At 50.9% G+C, this 19,866-nt stretch overlaps 2 protein-coding genes across 7 annotated transcripts in view; one reads left to right on the top strand and one right to left on the bottom strand.

The window, feature by feature from the left end:
- The window catches only part of SLC12A5 (solute carrier family 12 member 5), a 34,907-nt gene extending 26,226 nt beyond the window's left edge, over positions 1-8,681 (top strand). For 3 of the 4 annotated variants that reach the window (XM_049869175.1, XM_049869178.1, XM_049869177.1), the window contains 10 exons: positions 911-1,079; positions 3,116-3,311; positions 4,224-4,393; positions 4,805-4,936; positions 5,822-5,929; positions 7,238-7,360; positions 7,452-7,651; positions 7,983-7,997; positions 8,237-8,370; positions 8,576-8,681. In XM_049869175.1, coding sequence (XP_049725132.1) covers positions 911-1,079; positions 3,116-3,311; positions 4,224-4,393; positions 4,805-4,936; positions 5,822-5,929; positions 7,238-7,360; positions 7,452-7,651; positions 7,983-7,997; positions 8,237-8,370; positions 8,576-8,667 — 1,339 coding nt within the window. In that variant the 3' untranslated portion in view covers positions 8,668-8,681. The remainder of the gene's footprint in view (positions 1-910; positions 1,080-3,115; positions 3,312-4,223; positions 4,394-4,804; positions 4,937-5,821; positions 5,930-7,237; positions 7,361-7,451; positions 7,652-7,982; positions 7,998-8,236; positions 8,371-8,575) is intronic. The other variant, XM_049869176.1, reaches the window with a different exon arrangement.
- Positions 8,682-11,043: 2,362 nt separating this feature from the next.
- NCOA5 (nuclear receptor coactivator 5) overlaps positions 11,044-19,866 on the bottom strand; it is a 31,118-nt gene continuing 22,295 nt past the window's right edge. For 2 of the 3 annotated variants that reach the window (XM_049869179.1, XM_049869180.1), the window contains 5 exons: positions 19,665-19,801; positions 18,543-18,669; positions 15,916-16,115; positions 14,276-14,596; positions 11,044-13,753 (listed from right to left, as the gene is read on the bottom strand). In XM_049869179.1, the coding sequence (XP_049725136.1) occupies positions 13,164-13,753; positions 14,276-14,596; positions 15,916-16,115; positions 18,543-18,669; positions 19,665-19,801 (1,375 nt within the window). In that variant the 3' untranslated portion in view covers positions 11,044-13,163. Of the gene's footprint in view, positions 13,754-14,252; positions 14,597-15,915; positions 16,116-18,542; positions 18,670-19,664; positions 19,802-19,866 lie in introns of all 3 variants that reach the window. The other variant, XM_049869181.1, reaches the window with a different exon arrangement.

The raw sequence follows: 19,866 nt of genomic DNA, 5'->3' as shown, positions 1-19,866 counted from the left end.
ATTTTTTCAAAAGATGTGTGAATGCATGATATGTGCCCAGCCCCCTTCCAGTCTCTGGGAATGTAGTGAGCTCATAGTTCCTCGAAGAAGGCACACACAGAGGTAGATAAATATAACTTTGCTTAGGAATTGGATTCATGACATAATCCATCCATTTTATTCACGTGAAAATCAAGGACCTGAGAGGGTCTTAGAGGCCATGAAAGGCAGAAATGGAGCCAAATCTTTGCCTCCCACCTGTCAGCCCAGGGTGCTTTCTAACTGACTGCTCTGCATGCCCAAAACCTCAGTCATCTCCTTAAGGTTCACTTTGCCAAGACCAAGGCCTGGAACTCTGAACTATGACTAGGACATTGTTGACTTGTCCTTGCTGATGTCTACTAGACTGGGGCTTCCAGAGACCAGGGCTTTGCATTGTTTGTATGTGAATCCTCAAATGCTTAGCGTAAGGTTTTGCCCAGAACAGATGCTTATTAAATTGATGGGTAGGTGGGTGGGTGGATGGGACGGCTAAATGAATAAGGAAATGAATGTATAAGTATATGAGTAGACGGATAAGTGTCTGTACATATGGGAGGATGGTTGGGTGAATAGATGGATGAGTGAATGTATGGTGGGTAGGTGAATGTGTTGATAGTTGAGTGAATAATAGATGGGTAGGCAAATTAATATGGATATATGAGTGGATGAGTGAAGGATAAAAAAGATGGGTGGATGGCTGGTTGGACGAATGGGGTAGATGGATGGGAGGATTGGTGGATGAATGTGATTGGGGAGATAGTTGGATGGGTTGATATTCAAGGAAATGGATGGATGGATGGATGGATGGTTAGGTGAATTGGTGATGGGAGGATGGTGGGTGGATGGTTGGGTTGGTAGTGGATGGATCATGTGACTTTGCCCTCTTTAGGCCACAGCTGCTGGTGTTGGTGCGTGTGGACCAAGACCAAAATGTGGTGCATCCACAGCTGCTCTCATTGACCTCCCAGCTCAAGGCAGGGAAGGGCCTGACCATTGTGGGCTCTGTCCTTGAGGGCACCTTTCTGGACAACCATCCCCAGGCCCAGCGGGCAGAAGAGGTGAGCAGAGGCCCTGGTGGGGTGGAGGAAGGCAAGGGCAGACAGGAAGATAGTCTTTACCCCTCTGCACTTTCCTTCCTTGCCTTTGGAACCAAAGGGGGCTCAGGCTTTGATGTCTTCCTCCTTAGAAGAGGAGCCTAAGGGCTCAGTGAGTTGAGTTTCTTAGAATCCAACTCACAGAACTAAAGACCATCGGAGCGAGAAGGGTCAATTTAATGGATAAGGAAACTGAGGCTTAGAGAAGTGAGGTCACTTGTCTAGGACAGAAAACTGAGGCTCAGATTAGACCTGCTTGACCCCTACTCCAGACTTCTTTCTCCCAGTTCATGAATCTTTCAGAATGTTTCCCATCTGCAGGCTCCTTTGATCCCCACACCTCGTGGGATAGTCAGGGCTAGTCTTCACATTTGGCACAGGAGGAAACAGGCTCAGAGAGGGAAAGGAGCTTGCTGAAAATCACACAGCTGGCTAGAGGCATAGTCGTGATTTAACCTGGATCCCTGGCTCCTCGTCACCTGCTCTTGTCCACATCCACTGGCTCAAGATTCCAGCCTGGTGCCTATGGAGCAGAGTGCAGAGCTAGTGTGGCCTGGGGTGGGTGCTGTCTGTGTTAAGTGTCACCAAGTAGTACCCGGACCTGGTAGATAGCAGAGGAATTGGGTTCCATCTGGGATTTAAGCCATTCCCTCTTTAAGGCTGTGACTAGGAGTAGAGAGAAAAAGGGGCCTGAAGGAGGTGAGGTGAGACAGGGGAGGGGCTCCCCTAATGGCTTGTGACAGTTACTGCTTCTGCCTCACTGGGCCATTAACACCAATCGGTCAGGGCCTAGAGCTGGAGGCCTTGAGTGGTCAGTTCAAATCAACATGCAGTGGCTGAGGAATGTGCTGTGTACCAGGCACTGGGCTAGGCGTGGGGGGAGAAGGAGATGTTTAAGACCAAGTCCCAGCCCTCGAGCTGGTCACAGGCCAGTGGGGAAGATGGAACATACCCAGAAGGCTCTCAAACATGTCAGCATTTGCTAAGCAGTATGTTAAAGTTAGTAACGTGAAGGTAACCCAATGTAGTGAGCATTTACCATCTGCCAGGCACTGTACTAAGCCCTTGTGTGCGGCGTGTCATATAATTCTCCCTATTCCTAAGGAGGGTGTCGTCACCTCTATTTGACAGATGAGAAAGCTGAGACTCCCCGAGGTTAGGTGACTTTCCCAAGGTCACACAGCCAGGAAGTGGCAGAGGTAGAAATTGAGTCCCTCTCTCTGACATGAAGGTTAAGAGTGTGGGGGCTAGAGTGAGACGCCCTGCATTTGAATCCCCACAGTAATATCCCAGGAAGAGCTGTCCCCTGTGAGAGGCCACTGGCAAAGCAGAAGGAGCACTGGGATGGGAGTCAGGCAGCCTGGGTTCTAGGCCAGTGCTGTGATAGCCTTTGCTGTGTGACCTTGGGCCTGTCCCTTCCTGCCTTTGAGCCTCAGTTTTCTTCTTTATAGATCAAGCATGATAACTCCTGCCCTGCCCACACTGCACAGGCCTACTGTAAAATGAAGAGCCTCAATTTCCTCATCAATAAAATGGGAGCAATAAGGACACTCTCTATAGTGCAAATTGTGTGAACTTAAAATGCTTATGGTTACGTTACTCTTAAAAATATTTAAAACAAATTGTCTGGCCATGCAGAGAAGCCCAGTTTAATTCTGGTCTGGGTGGGGGCTGGGATCTGAAGGAGGTGACATTTGAGTTGGGCCTCTCAGGGTGTAATGTATAAGGAGGAGTGGGCATGTCAGGCAGGGAGACCGCGTGAGCAGCAAAGGCAGGGTGCTAGGAGTGTGGGGTCCAACCATGAAGAGCCTTGATTGACAGACAAGGAATGGGGGCCACAGACAATGGGGAGCCATGCGTGGTTCTAGAGAAAGGGCTGATGTGCTCAGAGCTGAGCTTCGGGAAGACCTGGAGAGAGAGAGGGGAGAGACGGGGTGAGGGAGGCTGCAAGGGCCTGGGCCAGGCCAGGGAGTGTAAGCCTGGTCCTTGTCTGACCCTAGTCCATCCGGCGCCTCATGGAGGCAGAGAAGGTGAAAGGCTTCTGCCAGGTGGTGATTTCCTCGAACCTGCGTGATGGCGTGTCCCACCTGATTCAGTCTGGGGGCCTCGGGGGGCTGCAGCACAACACTGTGCTTGTCGGCTGGCCCCGCAACTGGCGGCAGAAGGAAGACCATCAGACTTGGAGGAACTTCATTGGTAATGGCGGCTGGCAGGTTGTAGTGGGGCCGGGTCGGTGGGGTGGGGGCAGGGCTCGCGCCCTTTACAGGGTCTGCTTCTGCCGAGTGTGGACTGAGTGCTTGGAGGTGACAGCGTTCAAAGCTGACCATGTGCCAGGCCTCTTGCTAGGTGCTGGGGACTCAGCCACGAACAAGACGGACAGCTTGGCTTTTGTGAGGCTCAGCGTCCTGGGAGGAAGACAGTGCAGGACAGTGAGAAGAGCTTTGAAGTCACAGAGGCCTGGGTCTAAATCTCAGCTCTGGCACTTCTTAGCTGTGTGACTATCCACAGATGACTCACCCTCTCTGAGCGTTAGATTCCTAGGTAATAGCCTGTCGTAGTAATATAAAAAAAAAAAAAAATAGCTAACATTTATAGGGTGTGTACTGTGTGCCAGACGGATTGGTTTTTTTCTCAAATTCTCTCAGCAGTCCTGTGAAGGGTAGGCACTGTTATCTCCATTTTGTTGGTTGTGAAATTGAGGCACAGAGATATTAAGGAATTTGCTCTAGGTCACACAGCTGGTAAGCCAGAATTTGAACCAGAGCCTGCATTGTTAACTTCAGGCTATTCCTATTCCCTCTCCTCGAAAGACAGATCATTGTTTTAAGATTGTTGCATGGTTAATTATTATCAGAAAGGGCAGGAGGTGTTATTGCCATTTGACAGGTGGGGAAACTGAGGCCCAGAGAGATTGAGGGAGTTTCCCAAGTCCAAACAACAAATACATGATAGGCCCAGGTAGATGTGGGCTTTCTGACTACTTAGCCCAAGGCCAAGACCAGGTAGGGTGGGGTGCTGGGTGCCTGGAGTCCCTGCGGCTGCTGCTGGGTGCCGGGAGAGGACTAGAGTCACTGTTTCCCCTCTGGTACTCTCCTTGGCCCCTTCCAGAGCTGGTCCGAGAAACCACGGCTGGCCACCTAGCCCTGCTGGTCACCAAGAATGTTGCCATGTTTCCTGGGAACCCTGAGCGCTTCTCTGAGGGCAGCATCGACGTCTGGTGGATTGTGCACGACGGGGGGATGCTCATGCTGCTGCCCTTCCTGCTACGACACCACAAGGTGGGTGTGCACGCACATGGGTGTGTGCACATGAGTGTGTGCATGCGTGTGTGTTTGCAAATCTGCACGTCCACGGGCGAGGCTCATAGCCTCTGGTGAGAACCAGCCTCCACACCCTTCCTGCCTTGTGAGCTCTTGGGAGAGTGATCCAACAACCTTTCTCATTCTGAGTGTTAGGAACTGATTGATTGCGTCGCCCCTCCAGGTGTGCTTGCATTTTAAAGCAGCGCAATGCCTAACCCAAGCAAGTGGTGCTTTCCTGGGGGAACCTCAGACCCAAGCAGGGGTGTCTTTGTAGGGAGCGGCCCTTGAGATAGAGGACTTCAGGTCTGCATGTGTGTGGGGGGAAGCAGGAGAGGACAGGGTCCTCTCTAGGTTCTGGCCACATCTGGGTCCCCCACCCCCTTGCAGGTCTGGCGGAAGTGCAAGATGCGTATCTTCACGGTGGCCCAGATGGACGACAATAGCATCCAGATGAAGAAGGACCTGACCACATTCCTGTACCACTTACGCATCACCGCAGAGGTCGAGGTGGTGGAGATGGTGAGTCCTCAGGAGCCCCCTCAAAGTTTGGGACTCCCACCTGGGCCTCTTTCCTCTTGGCCCCAGCACTAATAGGGCAACCTCAATACCCATCAGCTTATGGCACTTCCCCCAATCACATCCTGGCCTCACATACCCACCCGGGCATTTGTCCATCCGTTCCTCTCTCCACTGTAAGCACAACCATGTCTAATAGTGCTCAGTATGTGCTAGGCGCTGTTTATATAGATTTATATAGATTATATAGATTAATTCTCACAGCAACCTGTGAGATAGGTACCATTATTATCACCATTTCCCTTTGAGAGATTAGGAAGTCGAGGCACAGAAAAGTTGAGTAATCTGCCCTGCCTGCAACACACAGGAAGTGGCAGAGCTAGGATTCATACCAGGCAGGCTGGCTGTAGAGTCCAGGCTCCTAATGGTTACATTACACAGCCTCTCGTCCACCCATTCCCCTGGGTTATTTCTCCATGCCCCCAACCCTCTGTGTATTCATTAATCTACCCATATATCCATTAATTTATTAATTCATTCCCTCACCTATTCATTCATCCATGTATTCATTCATCCCTTCATTCCTTTTCTTCCCCTTCTCCATTCACTCCATCCATCCAGGTAATTAATTAATCCATTCATTCATTCATGCATTCATTCACACATCTGGTCCTGTCCTGGGCTGAGGAGGGAATGAGATGCACTTCTTTCTAGGTGCATCACCTTCTGCTCCATCCTTGCCTCCCCCCACCCTTGATTAAACCAGCCTATTGGCTAAGGTGGAAGGAAGGGCACCTGCCTCCCTCCCCCTTGGCCTTACACCTTAGCTCCAACCTCCTGCTTTCCTCCCTTGCCCTTCACCCCATCCTTGCCCCTGTCTGCCCGCAGCATGAGAGCGACATTTCGGCTTACACCTACGAGAAGACACTGGTGATGGAGCAACGCTCCCAGATCCTCAAACAGATGCATTTAACCAAGAATGAGCGAGAGCGGGAGGTGAGCGTGCCCTGGCTGGGCCCTGAGAGCCTCAAGCTGATGCCGGCACTGGGTCTGCACAGGTTTGGGATGGCCCAGGGCTGATGTTCCTAGCCACTGGCACTGCCACCTTCGCCTCACACACTACTCGTCACCTTCATTCCCCCCCAACCCCTCCTCCCAACACTGGGCTCGCAGCGGTGGGCACATACTGCAGCTGCACCTACCAAGCCCCCCAACCAGGATTCAGAAGGGATCTGAGCATGGATGACAGAGATTCTACTCTGTACGTGGCTTCTGGGGCCCAAGGGAGAATGTTGTTGCTGTTGTTGGGTGCCATCAAGTTGACTCCGACTCATGGCAACCCCACCTGACAGGGTAGAGCTTTCCCATAGGGTTTTCTAGGCTGTAATCTTCATGGGATCAAGTCACCAGGTCTTTCTTCTTCAAGGAGAATAGTGGGTGCTAAATATAGGTGGAAGATCCCCAGGGATGGATGATGATGCTTCAGGGGTGTAAGCTTCCAGCTGGGGGACAAGGGTTCATGTAACAGATCCTCAGAGAGTGGGTAACAGATGGATATTTAGGGATATAGGGGATGGGTGGGGCTGGGGAAAAGTCTCCTAGGGTGTGGCTGATGGATTCTCAGGGGTAATGGTGGTGAGCCCCCCATAGTGTATGGGTGTAAGACCCCTGTAGGTGTGGATAGTGTGGGATCACTGGTGCCCCAGAGTATGGATGAGAGACCCACCCCAGGGTGTGGTTGCAGGTCCTTGAGGGAAATGAGAGATGATGTATCAGGGATGGGGACAGAAGCACTCCTGAATGTGGGTGACAGGTTGCTTGGGGAATGGGTGGCACAGATCCCATAGCTGAGGGTGGCATAATCGTGGTTGATGGGTTCCCCAGGTGTGGATGTGCTGATGGTTCTTCGAGGAATGAGTGATGGGTACCCCTTTGAGCTGGGATGGATGAGGGTGCTGTCCAGGAGTGACAGTGAAGATTTGAAGAGATGGCATGTGTAATGGCCAACCAGAACTGACACCGGGCCATGGCGCTGGGGGAAAGCCTTGAAGGTTACTTGCTGTGCCAGGTGTTAACCCTTTGGTTGCTGGATGGTGGGGAGGTCAGGGGTTCTGGAGGAGGCTTGAGGAGGCCAGGCCAGTGGAGCAGTGGCTCTTTGGTGTGGGAGCACTGCAGTACTTTTAATAACTGGTACAGTTCCTGAAAGTATGTATCCTGGCTGAACATCGGCTTTGGTGGTAGCTGTTTGTAGGGTGCGGGTGGTGACTCCCAGCAGAGCTGGCGTCAACCTGTGTCACTCCCCAGATCCAGAGTATCACAGATGAGTCTCGAGGCTCAATCCGGAGAAAGAACCCAGCAAACACTCGGCTCCGCCTCAGTGTCCCAGAAGAGACAGCTGGTGACAGCGAGGAGAAGCCAGAGGAGGAGGTATGCAGCTGAGGTGCTCTGGCCCCGGCCAGTGGGAGCAGAGGCTTTGGCCTCCAGAAGAGTCACCTGTGTCCTTTCACTCATCCCTCAGGTGCAGCTGATCCATGACCAGAGCGCTCCCAGCTGCCCCAGCAGCTCACCGTCCCCAGGGGAAGAGCCTGAGGGTGAGGGTGAGGCAGATCCTGAGAAGGTGCATCTCACCTGGACCAAGGACAAGTCAGCCGCCGAGAAGAATAAGGGCCCAAGCCCCGTCTCCTCCGAGGGCATCAAGGACTTTTTCAGCATGAAGCCGTATGGGCCTGGGGGCTAAGGGCTGGGGGCTGGGGTGAGCCCAAAGGGGTTGTTTGGTAGAACAAAACAGCAGGAGTCCTGGTCTGGTGGTCTGGAGACTCAGCCCAGACATTGTCTTGGGCTCCCCATCTGAGGCCTAGGGGGTTCCGGTTGACTGCTAGGGGTCAGAATTCCCAGGGGCAGGCAGTGGAGAGGTGACGGATGTGGGGGCTGGGAGACTGGGACCATATTTACTCAGGGCAGATGCTAGTGACTCAAGCCTTGGCCTCTCTCTCCTTTCCTGACTTCCCTCCTTTTATTCTTTTCTTTGCTTTCCTTGTGTTTCCTGAAGGGAGTGGGAGAACTTGTAAGTGCCTCAGAGTTTTTCATTCTCTCTTCTGGGTTGGCCAGGGTCCTTGCTGTGGTCACTCCATCATGAACCCCCAATTTAGGCTCAGCCTGGCTTGGAGAGATCTGGGCTTGGTGATTCCTGGTGTGCAAGGACCAGGTCTCAGCAGCCCAGTCCAGCTGGGACTGGGTGGGCAACTGGGACCATCTCTTTCCTCCCTCAGGCTCACTCACCCTCTCCTCTCCTCCCTACCCCAGGAACCAGTCCAACGTGCGGCGCATGCACACGGCGGTGCGGCTGAACGAGGTGATCGTGAAGAAATCCCGGGATGCCAAGCTTGTTTTGCTCAACATGCCGGGGCCTCCCCGCAACCGCAACGGTGACGAAAACTGTATCCTGGACTTAAATTAGGGGGAAGGGAGAGGTGCAGGTCAGGGGAGCCGGGTCCTGGCCCTGGTTGGAAGAGCTGAGCCGGTCCTGCTTCAGGATCAGCACCTCGGACAGGGACGCGGGCTCAAGAATCCCCAGCGGCGCAGAGCGCTCTCAATTCCGTGGGGGAGGGAAGGGGAGCAGCTTTCTCCTTGACGGGCGTTCAGACATGGAGTTTCTCGAGGTCCTCACCGAACACCTGGATCGAGTGATGCTGGTCCGCGGCGGCGGCCGCGAGGTCATCACCATCTACTCCTGAGAGCCAGGACCTGCCCCCCGGGCCGAGTGCGCCCGGCCCGCGGCCCCGGAGCTCTTGCCGCGCCCCCCGCCGCCGTCACCGTTTACATACAGACCCTGTGCCCGCGCCCCGGCCCCTTCCCCCCCTGCCTGAAGCCCGAGGACACGCCCGTCAGAGCTGACCCGGAGAGGACGGCCCCCGGCGGTTCCGGTCTCTTGGCCCGGCTGCGCTGCCCTCGTTTCTGAGCCCGACCTCGCCCCGCCGGAGGAGAAGCTGCAATAAAGGGTGGGAGGAGGCGCGGGAGCAGAGGCCCTCCCGCCGGCCGTGCGGCCCCTCCCCACTTAGGCGGGGCCTGGGCCCGCCCCGCCCCGGCCCCGCCCCCGAGGGCGCGGTGGCCAACGCCGCGGGGTGGCCGGCCCGGCTCGCGTCTCGGCAGCCTGTCCCTTCCGGCGGAGCCGCGGGGGTCCGGCCGGGTCTGTACATAGTGTACAGGAGACATCGCGTGTATATTTTTAACGCCCCCATATTTATGTGACTAGCAGCGCAAAGGTCTTCTCGCCACCGTGGAGTGCGCCCGCTGGGGCCGAGGCCTCGGGAAGCTGGGTTTTCCTGGATGTCCGAGACTTTGAGGGCCAAGTGCTGCAGGCCCAGGCGGGGGTCGTGGTCCCGGTGCCGCTACACCTCCGCGCCGCTGTCGCCGCCTCGCCCTTTCTGCGCGTCCTTGGCTTCCGAGCCTTCCCTCCAGGTCTTTTCGGAGATGGAGCGAAGCGTCCACTTTTTCCTGGACTCGCCTACCAGCGGACGGGAGCTTCCACTGCGGCCGCAGAGACGCGCTGCCTCTTCTCGGCTCTTCAGCAAGTTGGGCCAGATGGGAGGGACGCCCCTCCAGGGGGGAGAAACCGAGCGAGGAAGCCCCGTCCCGGTGCCTTCGCTGGGGGAGCAGGCGTCTCTCCTGTCGGCTTGTCGCCTGCTCCCCCTACCCCGTGGCTCCTCGCCAAAGACTGAAATCAGGGAGCTGAAGGGAGCCCCCTCCCCAGAGTTTCTTCCCTACGTCAGGTGAGGAAGGAGGGGGGCGATTTTGGTTTAGGAGCCGGACCCACCGGGAAGTCCTATAGCTGCCCCTAATGTTCCCTCCCTTGTCCCCATCTGGCAGCTCTGGCCTCGGGGATCCGGCCGCCTTAGCGTCCGTCGCAGGGAGCCGGGCCTTGCTGCCTAGCACCGCCTCTAGCTCCGTCTCCCAGGCACCCGGGCCGGGGACGGCTGGAGTCAATCCGCGGGTTCTTAGCACCTCCCTGCTCTCTTCTAACCAAGACCCAAGGCCTTTAGCCTCCCTAACTCCAGTCCTTGGCGCTTCCGCTCCATTAGCCCGGTCGGGGTCGCCCTCTGTCCCTAGAAAAGGTGCACTGGCCGGGCTCCCTCCCTCCAGGGCACGTCAATAAGGGGGAGAGGCACGGCATGCTCGTTCCAGCGCCCTCTGGGACTAGGTACAGTACCTTCAGCCCCAGGTCCCTGGCCTGCGCACCTAGTTAACACGTCCTGCCCACATCCCAGAGCTGGGGCCACTGGGTATGCCTGACCTCACCACCTTCTTTCCTTTGAGCCCAAGGCAGAGAGCTGATGTCATCCAGACACAAGTCAGGTATGCCTGGAGGCCAGGAGGGCTGTGTGTTAGGCCAAGGCCTCTATAAGATTTGATCAGGGGATTGGATGGACTCTTTCATGCACCAGTCAGAAAGCTGGAGGTGTCAGACACCAGCCGGCTGGCTCACCTCCTATGACCTCCCTCTGAGAACCACAACCCTTCTGGGGGCCTGAGCATTCCGGAAGTGGGGGGCTGAGCAGAAGGCCAAGGAGGCTGTATCAACACCCATTAGGGAACCAAAGTTGCACTATTTGGGCCCAGACTGTCTGGTTGGCAAGAGCAGTTTCCGTTGATGAAACAAACACAACAAACATACCGCAACAAAAGCCCAAGTTTTCTGTGCTCCACGTGCAATATTTGTTTTGAATGTTATCACAAGTCATTCATCAGATTATCTTTACAAACACTGTAGCTAGTGTTTTACGTCCATTCAAGTGACTTTTATTCTGAGTGCAATATTTCAATAGCCTTGTAGTGATACCAGTGTTGCTCTTGTTTAGACGATCTATGTGCAGGGCAATGCAATGAAGCTGAAAACCCTTGTAAATAGGAGAGGTTGCAAACCAAGAGTATTTATTACTATTACTAGGCCTGCCTTTACTTTTCAGTGTTTCAGTATTCCGCATTCTGCCTCCGTACTGACCTTGTGTTCTCTGTGCCAATATGAAAAGGAGAGGGCTGGTTCTTTCCTTTATTGTTGAATGCTCCCATTTAATGCTTTACAGCTTTTACTGTATTAATTTTTTAGATTCCCGTCTGCACAAAATGCAATAAAAATAATTTTATTAATTATACCCTTCACGGCCTGAGGTATGCTGTTTGGACACTTGAGGGGGAAGAGTTAGTGGAGAGAGGGGTATTTCAGGTGGCCTTCCAGGACCCTAGACTCTGATCAGAAACACTGACCGTCACTGACAGAGATGGGTGTTTGACAGTTCTGGGGCCCTGTCCTGGAAGGACAATGGGCCAGGCAGCAGGGCCTGGTGGAGGGCTGCGCTAGTATCTCACTGCAGTTAGCTCTTCCGAGGGCTGGCTCCCAGCTCTTAGCATTTTGGTCCCTAACCCACGGGAGGCTTTGTGCCAGTCACTTCACCATACCCACTGCACACCTGCTGACAGGATAACTATTAAATACTCTCCAAGGCTCCTTCTAGCTCTGTCATCCTATGGTCCTGCCAACTCCCTGCACAATGGGCGGAACAGAAGGGGGCAAATGAGACAGAATCAGATCAGGGGCGTGCCCCCACCACTGGCTGTTACCCAGAAGTGACCTCTTCTCAGTCCCATTTTTCCTTCCTGGAATAAGAGGACAAGCCTGTTGACACACTGTAAGCCTACCGGAAGCAAGGATGTTTAACCAGCATTATTAATTAGCCAGCAGGCTTTTGCTCTGAACTGTTACTAAAGCTTCTAACTACGTGAGTGGCATAGGAAGGAAGACAGGGTTACAAGATGTTGAGACCTGATGACAGGTTGAGGAGAAGAGGTGGCAGGCCAGAGCTGTCAAGGCCAACTGAGACTCCCTCAGGGACCCCACCTTCTGACCCTGTGAAGCAGTTCCCCAGAAAGAGGTACTACAGATATTTACACCCCAAAAAAGATGAGCACAGCTTTTACTTTTTCATTTTAATTAAAAAGTAATCATTTCAGTTTATCAACAACACAAGAATTTCAAAGAGGAAAAAACCAACAAAAAAAATCAAACACTATATAACACAAATAGGTCAGAACATAAAATGCTGCCATCTGGGGACCTTGTATTTTTGAAACCATTGTTTGCTCAGCCACTGGCAGGGACTCTACTGAAGTCACTGTTGTCTCCTGCCCTGCCAGGGGCCCTGGAGACTGTGATCCACAGGGCTCTAACGAGCACCATCCTGAGGGAGAGGGCAGCTTCCTTTGGCTCCATTTTAGAGCAGCAGCCAGAGGCCCTCCTTCGAACAATTTCATTCTGGCTCAAAACTTATAAACAGTTGCCTGTATCGAGAATATACCCAGCCACCAAAGTCTGATATCAAAATGGTCCCTGCCCCCTGCTGCTCAGAAAACAGAACAACAGTCTAGATGAAAACAAGAGCCTGCTTTTTGAGCCAAAAACTTGAAACAATCACTGAAAAAAACGAGTCTTCGCTGCCAGAGTCTGGAGTTGCCTTCTGAGAACTGACTCCACAAACCTACCACTGGGGGGAGACGCTGACAGAGACGTTAGGGGTAAGAGTGGCCGGGCCCAGATTCACAGTCTGTGTTAAACTTCTGCTGACTAGACCTGTTCAGTCCACTGGAGACCCTCCAATGAAATGCACGGGAAAAAAAAAAAAAACAAAAACCAAAACAAACCACCTGGCTCAGGCAGAACAGTTTCTGCTCTGTGGCTGCCGTAGCCACTCAACAACTCCAGAGCGGCTGATTATGCGTCCTCAAGCTCCCACCCTCAGCCCTGCTCAATACCTGTGGGGCCGGAGCATGAGCTCTGGTCGGCATGTGCTGGGTTAAAGATGAACAAAGCTAGCGGCTACTGACGTGATAAACGCCACTCTAATCTCAGCCAGCTGAGGCCTGGTTTGTCCTTCCTTCCCTTTCCCAAATCCAGCTGACAGAGGGGAGAGAGAAACTCATCAAATATAAACTGAGCCCAGACACCCAACTACCCCAGAGATATTTATTTTCTAAAAACCAACCAACCAACAAATGCAGACTCTGGAAGGAATAAGCAACATAGCCATGGGCAGAGGAGAGAGCAGGTGGTAGAAACTTATGACATTTGATGTGGACCTGGATAGGTGCAAAGAACATCTTCCAAACAACTCTATTTAGAACGCTGTAAGTGGGAGCAGGCCAGGGAGGAAGGGACTGGGGATAGTTGAGAGATTTAGCCTCAGTAATGCCTCTGGTAAGATCCCAAGGGGGCCTGGGGCTGCCCCACCTGTGCTGTGGTTTGGCTAACCAGGTGGGAAAGAGCAGGGCCACTCTGGATCAGGGTGTCCAGAGCCTTCTGTACACTTGGATTGTCAAAGTTGATACCTGTGGAAGACACGGGCCTCTGGCTAGCCATTTTGCTGGCAGGTGCCAGGCGACTGGAAGGCTGGCCAAAGAGCCCTTGGGAAGGAGCCCCAGGCCTGGGGCCCATGTTCCGGGCAGATCCTGCCTGTCCCAAAATGTTTGGAGGCTGACTGCCAGAGGCCTGTGATCTTTGCTGAGGCTGGCTGTTCGCTGCCGTGGAAAAATTCTGGTTCTGAGCACTTCCGGGAGCGACTGAGGGGGATGCAGGGCTGCTATTGGCTGCAACTGTGCCGCTATTGAAGAGGCTGAGAATTTTGGCCTGAAGCTCTTGCTGGGAGGTGGAGGCTACAGCTGGAGTGGGCGGAGCAGAGGGGAGAGCCTGGCCGCTCTGGAGCGATTGGGAGCTCGGCTGTGTCTTCAGTGAGGCACCCGAGGTCGCCCCAAGTGGTTGGCGGGAAATCGTGCCTAGAAGACAGGAGGAGGAGGTATCTGGTTGAAAGTACCCCTCAAGGGCAGGAGGCCTAGCAGCCAAGGGAAGAACAATAATCACTGAGTCACATTAATCACACACTACACAGACGATAACATCAATTTCCCAAAGGGGCTACTTCATGGTATGTGCTGTTTCCGGAAAACAGTCTAGTTTCCCCAGAGAAGGTCTTAAAAAAAAAAAAATAACATAAAAAATAGGGCATACATCTTGGCTACCAGGGAGCCAGCAATGCTAGTCTAACCCACCACCACATTAACTATAGGGATCAGAATTCAGTACCAAAATATTAAAAAAATAATTAAAAAATTAAAAAAATATATTAAAAAAAAAATTATCATTATATCAACAGGGGCAGCCCCCATGGGAGAGCCCAAGAGATGGGCTCATTTCCCTTACCCACCCCAAAGAGCCCTGGGCCTGCCACCCTCCCAACAGTCTGGGGATTAGAGAAATGCAGAGTCAGAACTTCACCTCGGCCCTGCCACGTAGCTCACCAGGCAGAGAGTCGGTGCTGCTCCTCATAAGCCGCTCCTTCCGCTCTCGTAGGTAGTTGATGATCTTGTCAGTCTCTTCGGCAGTGAGGTACCTGTTGTCTGCCAGTAGGTTGATGAGGCTCTGGATGGCTGGAGGGTGTCCCCCTCGCACTCCCTCCTCTGGGCCTCCTCGCTCCCTTTCCTGTATGATGGCCTCATCAGCCATCTTGGCTGCCTGTCTGGCAATTTCTTCGTGTTCCTTCTCCCGGCACTCATTCTTGTAGCGCTCATAATTCCTGGCCACTAGCACCATGGCATCTGCCTGGGGCATGTTGCGATGCTCTGTGGGAGGAAACGACATGAGTTACTTTCTCCCGTGACAGATCTGAGTACCCACCTGCTGGACTCTGCTGAGCCTTTCCTAACCTCACACCAGCAAGAAAACCATTTCAGTGACAAAAATCCTTGGAGCTGGGGAGAGGGGATCAAGGGAGATGAAGGTAGAGAAGAGAGGTGAATGGATCTCTTTGGCGGGGAACATGTACCTTTGTACAGAGCTGCTTCTCTGGGGAATTCCTAGATCACAGACTTGTAGTAAAAACCAAAGAAACATGAAGGCCTCCCACAGATTCAAACAAACCACGTGGAGAACAGCCACAGGAGGCAGCCCAGTAGCTCTGAGACCAGCAGCGGGAGGGCCAAAGAGTCCCTACGGAAAGCTTGGCTCTCCACTGTGCTCCTCAGGACAGAGCTAGCCTACTGTTTCTGAATCTATCAGTTCAAACTTGACTGACCATCAAAGGTCATGGACGAAGATCAAAGTGGGACCCTAAATAACCTCCTCTCCTCACCCCTGGGCAACATGGCTTACATGGTGTTGAGAAGACTACTCAGAACTTTATATAAATTTCCTTACACATCTTGAGAACTATTCCTGGAAGAGACAACTGACCCACTGCAGTGCCATATGTATTCTATGGTTATGGGTGTAACTGGTCAGACAAATAGAGATCCCTGGTGTTATGAGTAAAAGGAAGCCTGTTCTGTGGCACCATGTGCAGTAAGAGCCCTGAGGAAGGCATCAATTGGCTGAGTCTCAACATTCTCGGCTCAAAGTACTAAAACTACTTTAGGGTTCAGGGAAGAACTTCAAGGAACCTACCCTGGGCATGGGGGTGGGGGAGGATAAGGACCCCACTCTGCTCACTTCTCCAGAGAACTTGCAAATAGAATTTTAAGTGACTGTTATTCCTCTGTCTTCCATTAGAAAAGTCAGGTAAAAGCAAGGATTCTACAGCAGTCAGTGTTGTATGCGCTAGAGGTGTGCTGGAGTTAGCTCTCACTGGTGAGTGTTGACTGTGTACGTCTCTTCCCAACTACCCCTTCAGTGATTTAAAGCTGGTGGCTCGCAACAAACTAGCGCCCCCACCTCGAGAACCAGCTGTCCAACATACGTCAGCACACCACTGGCCCAGAACTGCATCCACTGGAAGAACAGCACAGGACGAAGTGACTGTGCAAGGCTCCTCCAGTCCACTTAGAGAGGCCCTGTCGTATCTGAGCTGAAACACGCCCCGAACTTGCTTCTTAGGAGTAACACATAAAATAATTACTAGACTAGTGACTATTCCTGGAATTGTGACCCACTTGAGGGTCTGTACCTTGTGGGGTTCCAAACATGATGTTGACTGTGCAGGAGCGGTGAATCTGGTGTTGCTGGGTGATGACAATAGCAAAAGGAGACCCTCCCCTGCTGACGTCTTCCAAGGCTTGTGACAGTGACACCTCTGTGTTGAGGAAGATCAAGTCCACCACCATGCCTAGGTCTCGCACTTTACGCCCCACAGATTCAGCATAATCTCTGGAGAAACAAACAGGATCCAGGTGAGCACTCTCTGATTGGGGACAAACTCCAAATTTCTTCACTGTTTCTCCTTAGCCAGCTCCATGTTCACAGGGGAGCTCAAACTCTAGTGCCCTCCTCAGTCTCTAAGGATCTAGACCAACTTCCTCTCTTTACCCTGGCTCAGAACTGCTGTGACACGCCTGAAGTCACCCAGGAAATTGCCAGCAGCACCAGTATTTAATAGCCAGGTCCTCCTCCCTTTGATTCTTTAGTCCAGCTGTCCTTCCTTAACCGTCCTGCCGTCTAGGCCTGTGGCACATGTCTGTCTTTGAGGAAGCTGTATAACACAATGCAGAAGCAGGCTTTGAAGCTAGAAAGATGGGTCTGGATTCCAGTTCTACCATTTAACTTGCAAAGCTGTGAAGACTAAAGCAAGACCCTTTACCTCTTAAAAATCCCAGTTTCTTTACCAGTAAAACAGGAATAACATGGTTCAGGTCATGTATTATTTCCTGGACCTTCTTTCAGTCTAAATTAAATCCCTGATACAGTCAATTCTCGTTATTCGCGGCAGTTATGCTCTACAAAGTCGCTGTGAGTACTGATATTAACAAATGCTAAGCCACCGTTCCTGGAGAAAAGGTCAGGTCAGGTTCCCACGAGCCTCTGGTCACAACGTTTTCATCAATGGATCTAGATTAATATATGTGGTTGACACACTAACACTGAACTCACAGCCAACAGCACTCACGCCTGAATGAAGTTTATCTAACACATCTGTTTTCTCCATAAGGCACCGCACTGCCTTCTTGAGCTAGATGGCACTTCAGTAGTATACTTGGGGGACATCTTAAACAGTGAAATCACCAACAAAAAGCACAAAAATGCAAAAAGCATGCCACTAAACAGACTGTAAAAAGGAACCGAGAAGGTAGAGCATCTCCTGGTTTGAACTCAGCTGGGAACATGTGTGCAAAGCGCCTTCATTTTCACCACCCTGTACATGTCTGTGACTATAAGCGCACCCAAGTATTGATTCTGCGGTTACAAATAAATTTTAGCAAGCAGGTGAATTCGCAAACACGGAATCCGTGAATAATGAGGACTGACTGTATTCTCTTCGTGTATGGCTCATTTCCGTCATCTGCTCAAAGAGGTGTAAGCTCCACAAGAGGAAGGGGCTGTGTGTTTGCTCACCATTACGGTCCCAGTTCCAACACGTGCTATACATTTAACTGGTCTTAAAAAAATCTGAATGACTAAACATGTAACATGATTATTATGAGGATTAAAAATAATTTATGTAAAGCACCTAGCATGGGGTAGTACAAAGTAGGTGCTCAGAAAACAGTAGCTATTATCGCTTGTTAAAAAGAAGCTATCTAGAGTTAAAGCAGCATCCATCTCTGAATGAGGCAGCCTAGAGCCTGTGAACTCTGCCTGCTGCTTGGTGTCTCAACACCTACTTCCCTAGTCACTGCCTTGACGTTAGCTCTTTAACCCCAAACTGCTGGAAAACGTATGAAGTTATTTGCTAACCACCTGGGGAAAGTGAACATAGTTAATGTCAAGCCTGCAAGCTGCTACACCCCCTCTGCTTCTCTGTTTTGCCTCTTGGAGAAGAGAATGGAAAACAAGAGGAGTAAAATCACGCTACGAACTCTGGCTTAACTAACATGGTCACCTAACGGTTCTGCAACGCCATGGCACATCACAAGGAAGACTTGGTTCTTGGCCAAAAGAGACATGTACCTCCCAAATTACCAGGATCTGGGTTCGTCCCATGAAGGGGGTACCTAACTGCTTTACCTGACCAGAATCCATTCCCTCTTCATTTTGCAGGTAGAAAGGCACCCCTCTCCTACTCAGTCCACATAGCTGACCCTACTACCCCTAGCTCTAGGGATGGGCACATGACCTAGGACTGGCCAATCAGAGCATTCCAGCACTCCTGGCCAAAGTGACTGGTTCAGGACCAGGAAAGTGAGCCAGAGAAACAACTGTTCAATGAGAGACAATTCCAGGACTCTTGGTGGAGGCCCTGGGAAAGAGAAATTCTCTTTCCATTGGATTTACTAGGCTAAGAAGATACACGTCTAGGGGCCAGCGCCATTCCACTTTTTTTAAGTAGAAAGCCTGCCTGGGAATGAAGGCAACACCAAGCAAAGGAGCACTGAGAGACCAACACAGAGACCAAGGCTTAAAGATACAGTTTGACCCTGAATCTGGCCATGCCTAGACTTTCTGTTACACAAACCCAAAATTTGCCTTTTGGGCTTAAGCCAGTTTGAGTTGGGTTTTCTGTCACCCACACCTAAAAGATTTCTGGCTAATGTAGCAGCCCAGCAGTGCCAGAATACACAGCCCTAGTTCAGTGCATAGAGCTGCCAAGAGGGAGCCTGAATTTCTCTTCCTGGGGAGAAATATCCAAAGGGTTCTTACTTAGTCTGCTTGTTGACCACAATCACAGAACAATCGACAGGCCTCTCGGCATCAAAGCGTCTCTGGATTTCATCAAAATATTGACGATAAAGCTCTTCTCTACGCCGTTCCTCACGTTTCAAACGCTCTGCAAGAAACCACGAGGAAAAACTGAAATAAGGACCATACCCTTCCACAAAAACAAGCCACAGGCCTTATTTTGAATCCTGAACTACTTTTAGGCAAGAATCATAATTCATATAGTTCTCCCTCTTTGAATTAATCCTCTAGGGCAACTCCTAAAAACAGCCAGCATTTATTTTTTACTATTATAAATTTCTCAAAATTGAATGGTTGGGTTGAAAGGCATGGTTATTTTAATGTTTTTGATACAATATGCCAAAATGCCCTCTAGAAAGGCTGTACCAACTTAATTTATGCTTCCAGAGATGGATCTTCTAGTGTCTACTTCTCTATTAAACCAACAATGGGTATAATCATTCTTTTTAATTCCTGCCAATTTCATAGGTTAAAAAAATGGTATTTCATTATGATTCTAATTTGCATTTTTGGGGGACAGCTATTTAAGATTTTTATCAACAGGTGCCTATAGTCCATTGACTTTTTTTTTTTTTTTTGAAAAATATCAGGTAGCAAGCATTTACAACAAATTAAAATGAGGTTCTAAAACATCTCGACTTGATCAGGTTATGAAGCAATTTAAAAACCTTTAAACTATTGAGAAAAACCAATTTAAAAACAAATTTGTCTTTACTTTTAGGCAAAAATTGTTTTAAAAAAGAAAGCTTACGTTGAATAGGTAATGTAGGTAGTTTCTAGTTACCTAGTCAATGGGCAGAAAAAGCAAGTTAAAGCCTGCAGCTCCAATCTTTTTTTCTTTTCTTACTGCTGGAATTTCATATTTATTTCTTCTTATTGGATGACGGTATTACTTTGCATTTAAAACTTATTTTCAAGCTGAATGTTCTCTACACATTTATAGGCTGTTTGTATTTCTTCTTTTTGTGAATTGCCTGGCCAAGTCATTAGTTCTTTTTCAGTGAGGGTGTTAGTTACTAGTTTCCTTTTTCTTTTGTAAACTGTTCTACCAGTAATAGGAATAGATTGTTTCTGCTACTTTACCTTTTGTACGAGACTGACTTTCTGGGCCTGGAGGGCCTCGTCCATCAAAGCTGTCTCTGTAACGGTCAAAGTAAGAGTCACTCTTCCTCCTGTAATAGTCGTCCATGCGCAGGTACCGATCATAAGAGCCTTCTCTCCTGAAAAGTTAAGGAAATTTGCACTGAGTTAAAACTGTCCTTTCCTGCAAAAATCAGATATGGAG

This window comes from Elephas maximus, chromosome 25, assembly GCF_024166365.1.
Source record: "Elephas maximus indicus isolate mEleMax1 chromosome 25, mEleMax1 primary haplotype, whole genome shotgun sequence".
In the NCBI taxonomy this organism is placed as follows: Eukaryota; Metazoa; Chordata; class Mammalia; order Proboscidea; family Elephantidae; genus Elephas; species Elephas maximus.
The sequence above is the reverse complement of the archived record's forward strand: the minus strand, read 5'-3'. Positions and strand labels throughout refer to the sequence as shown.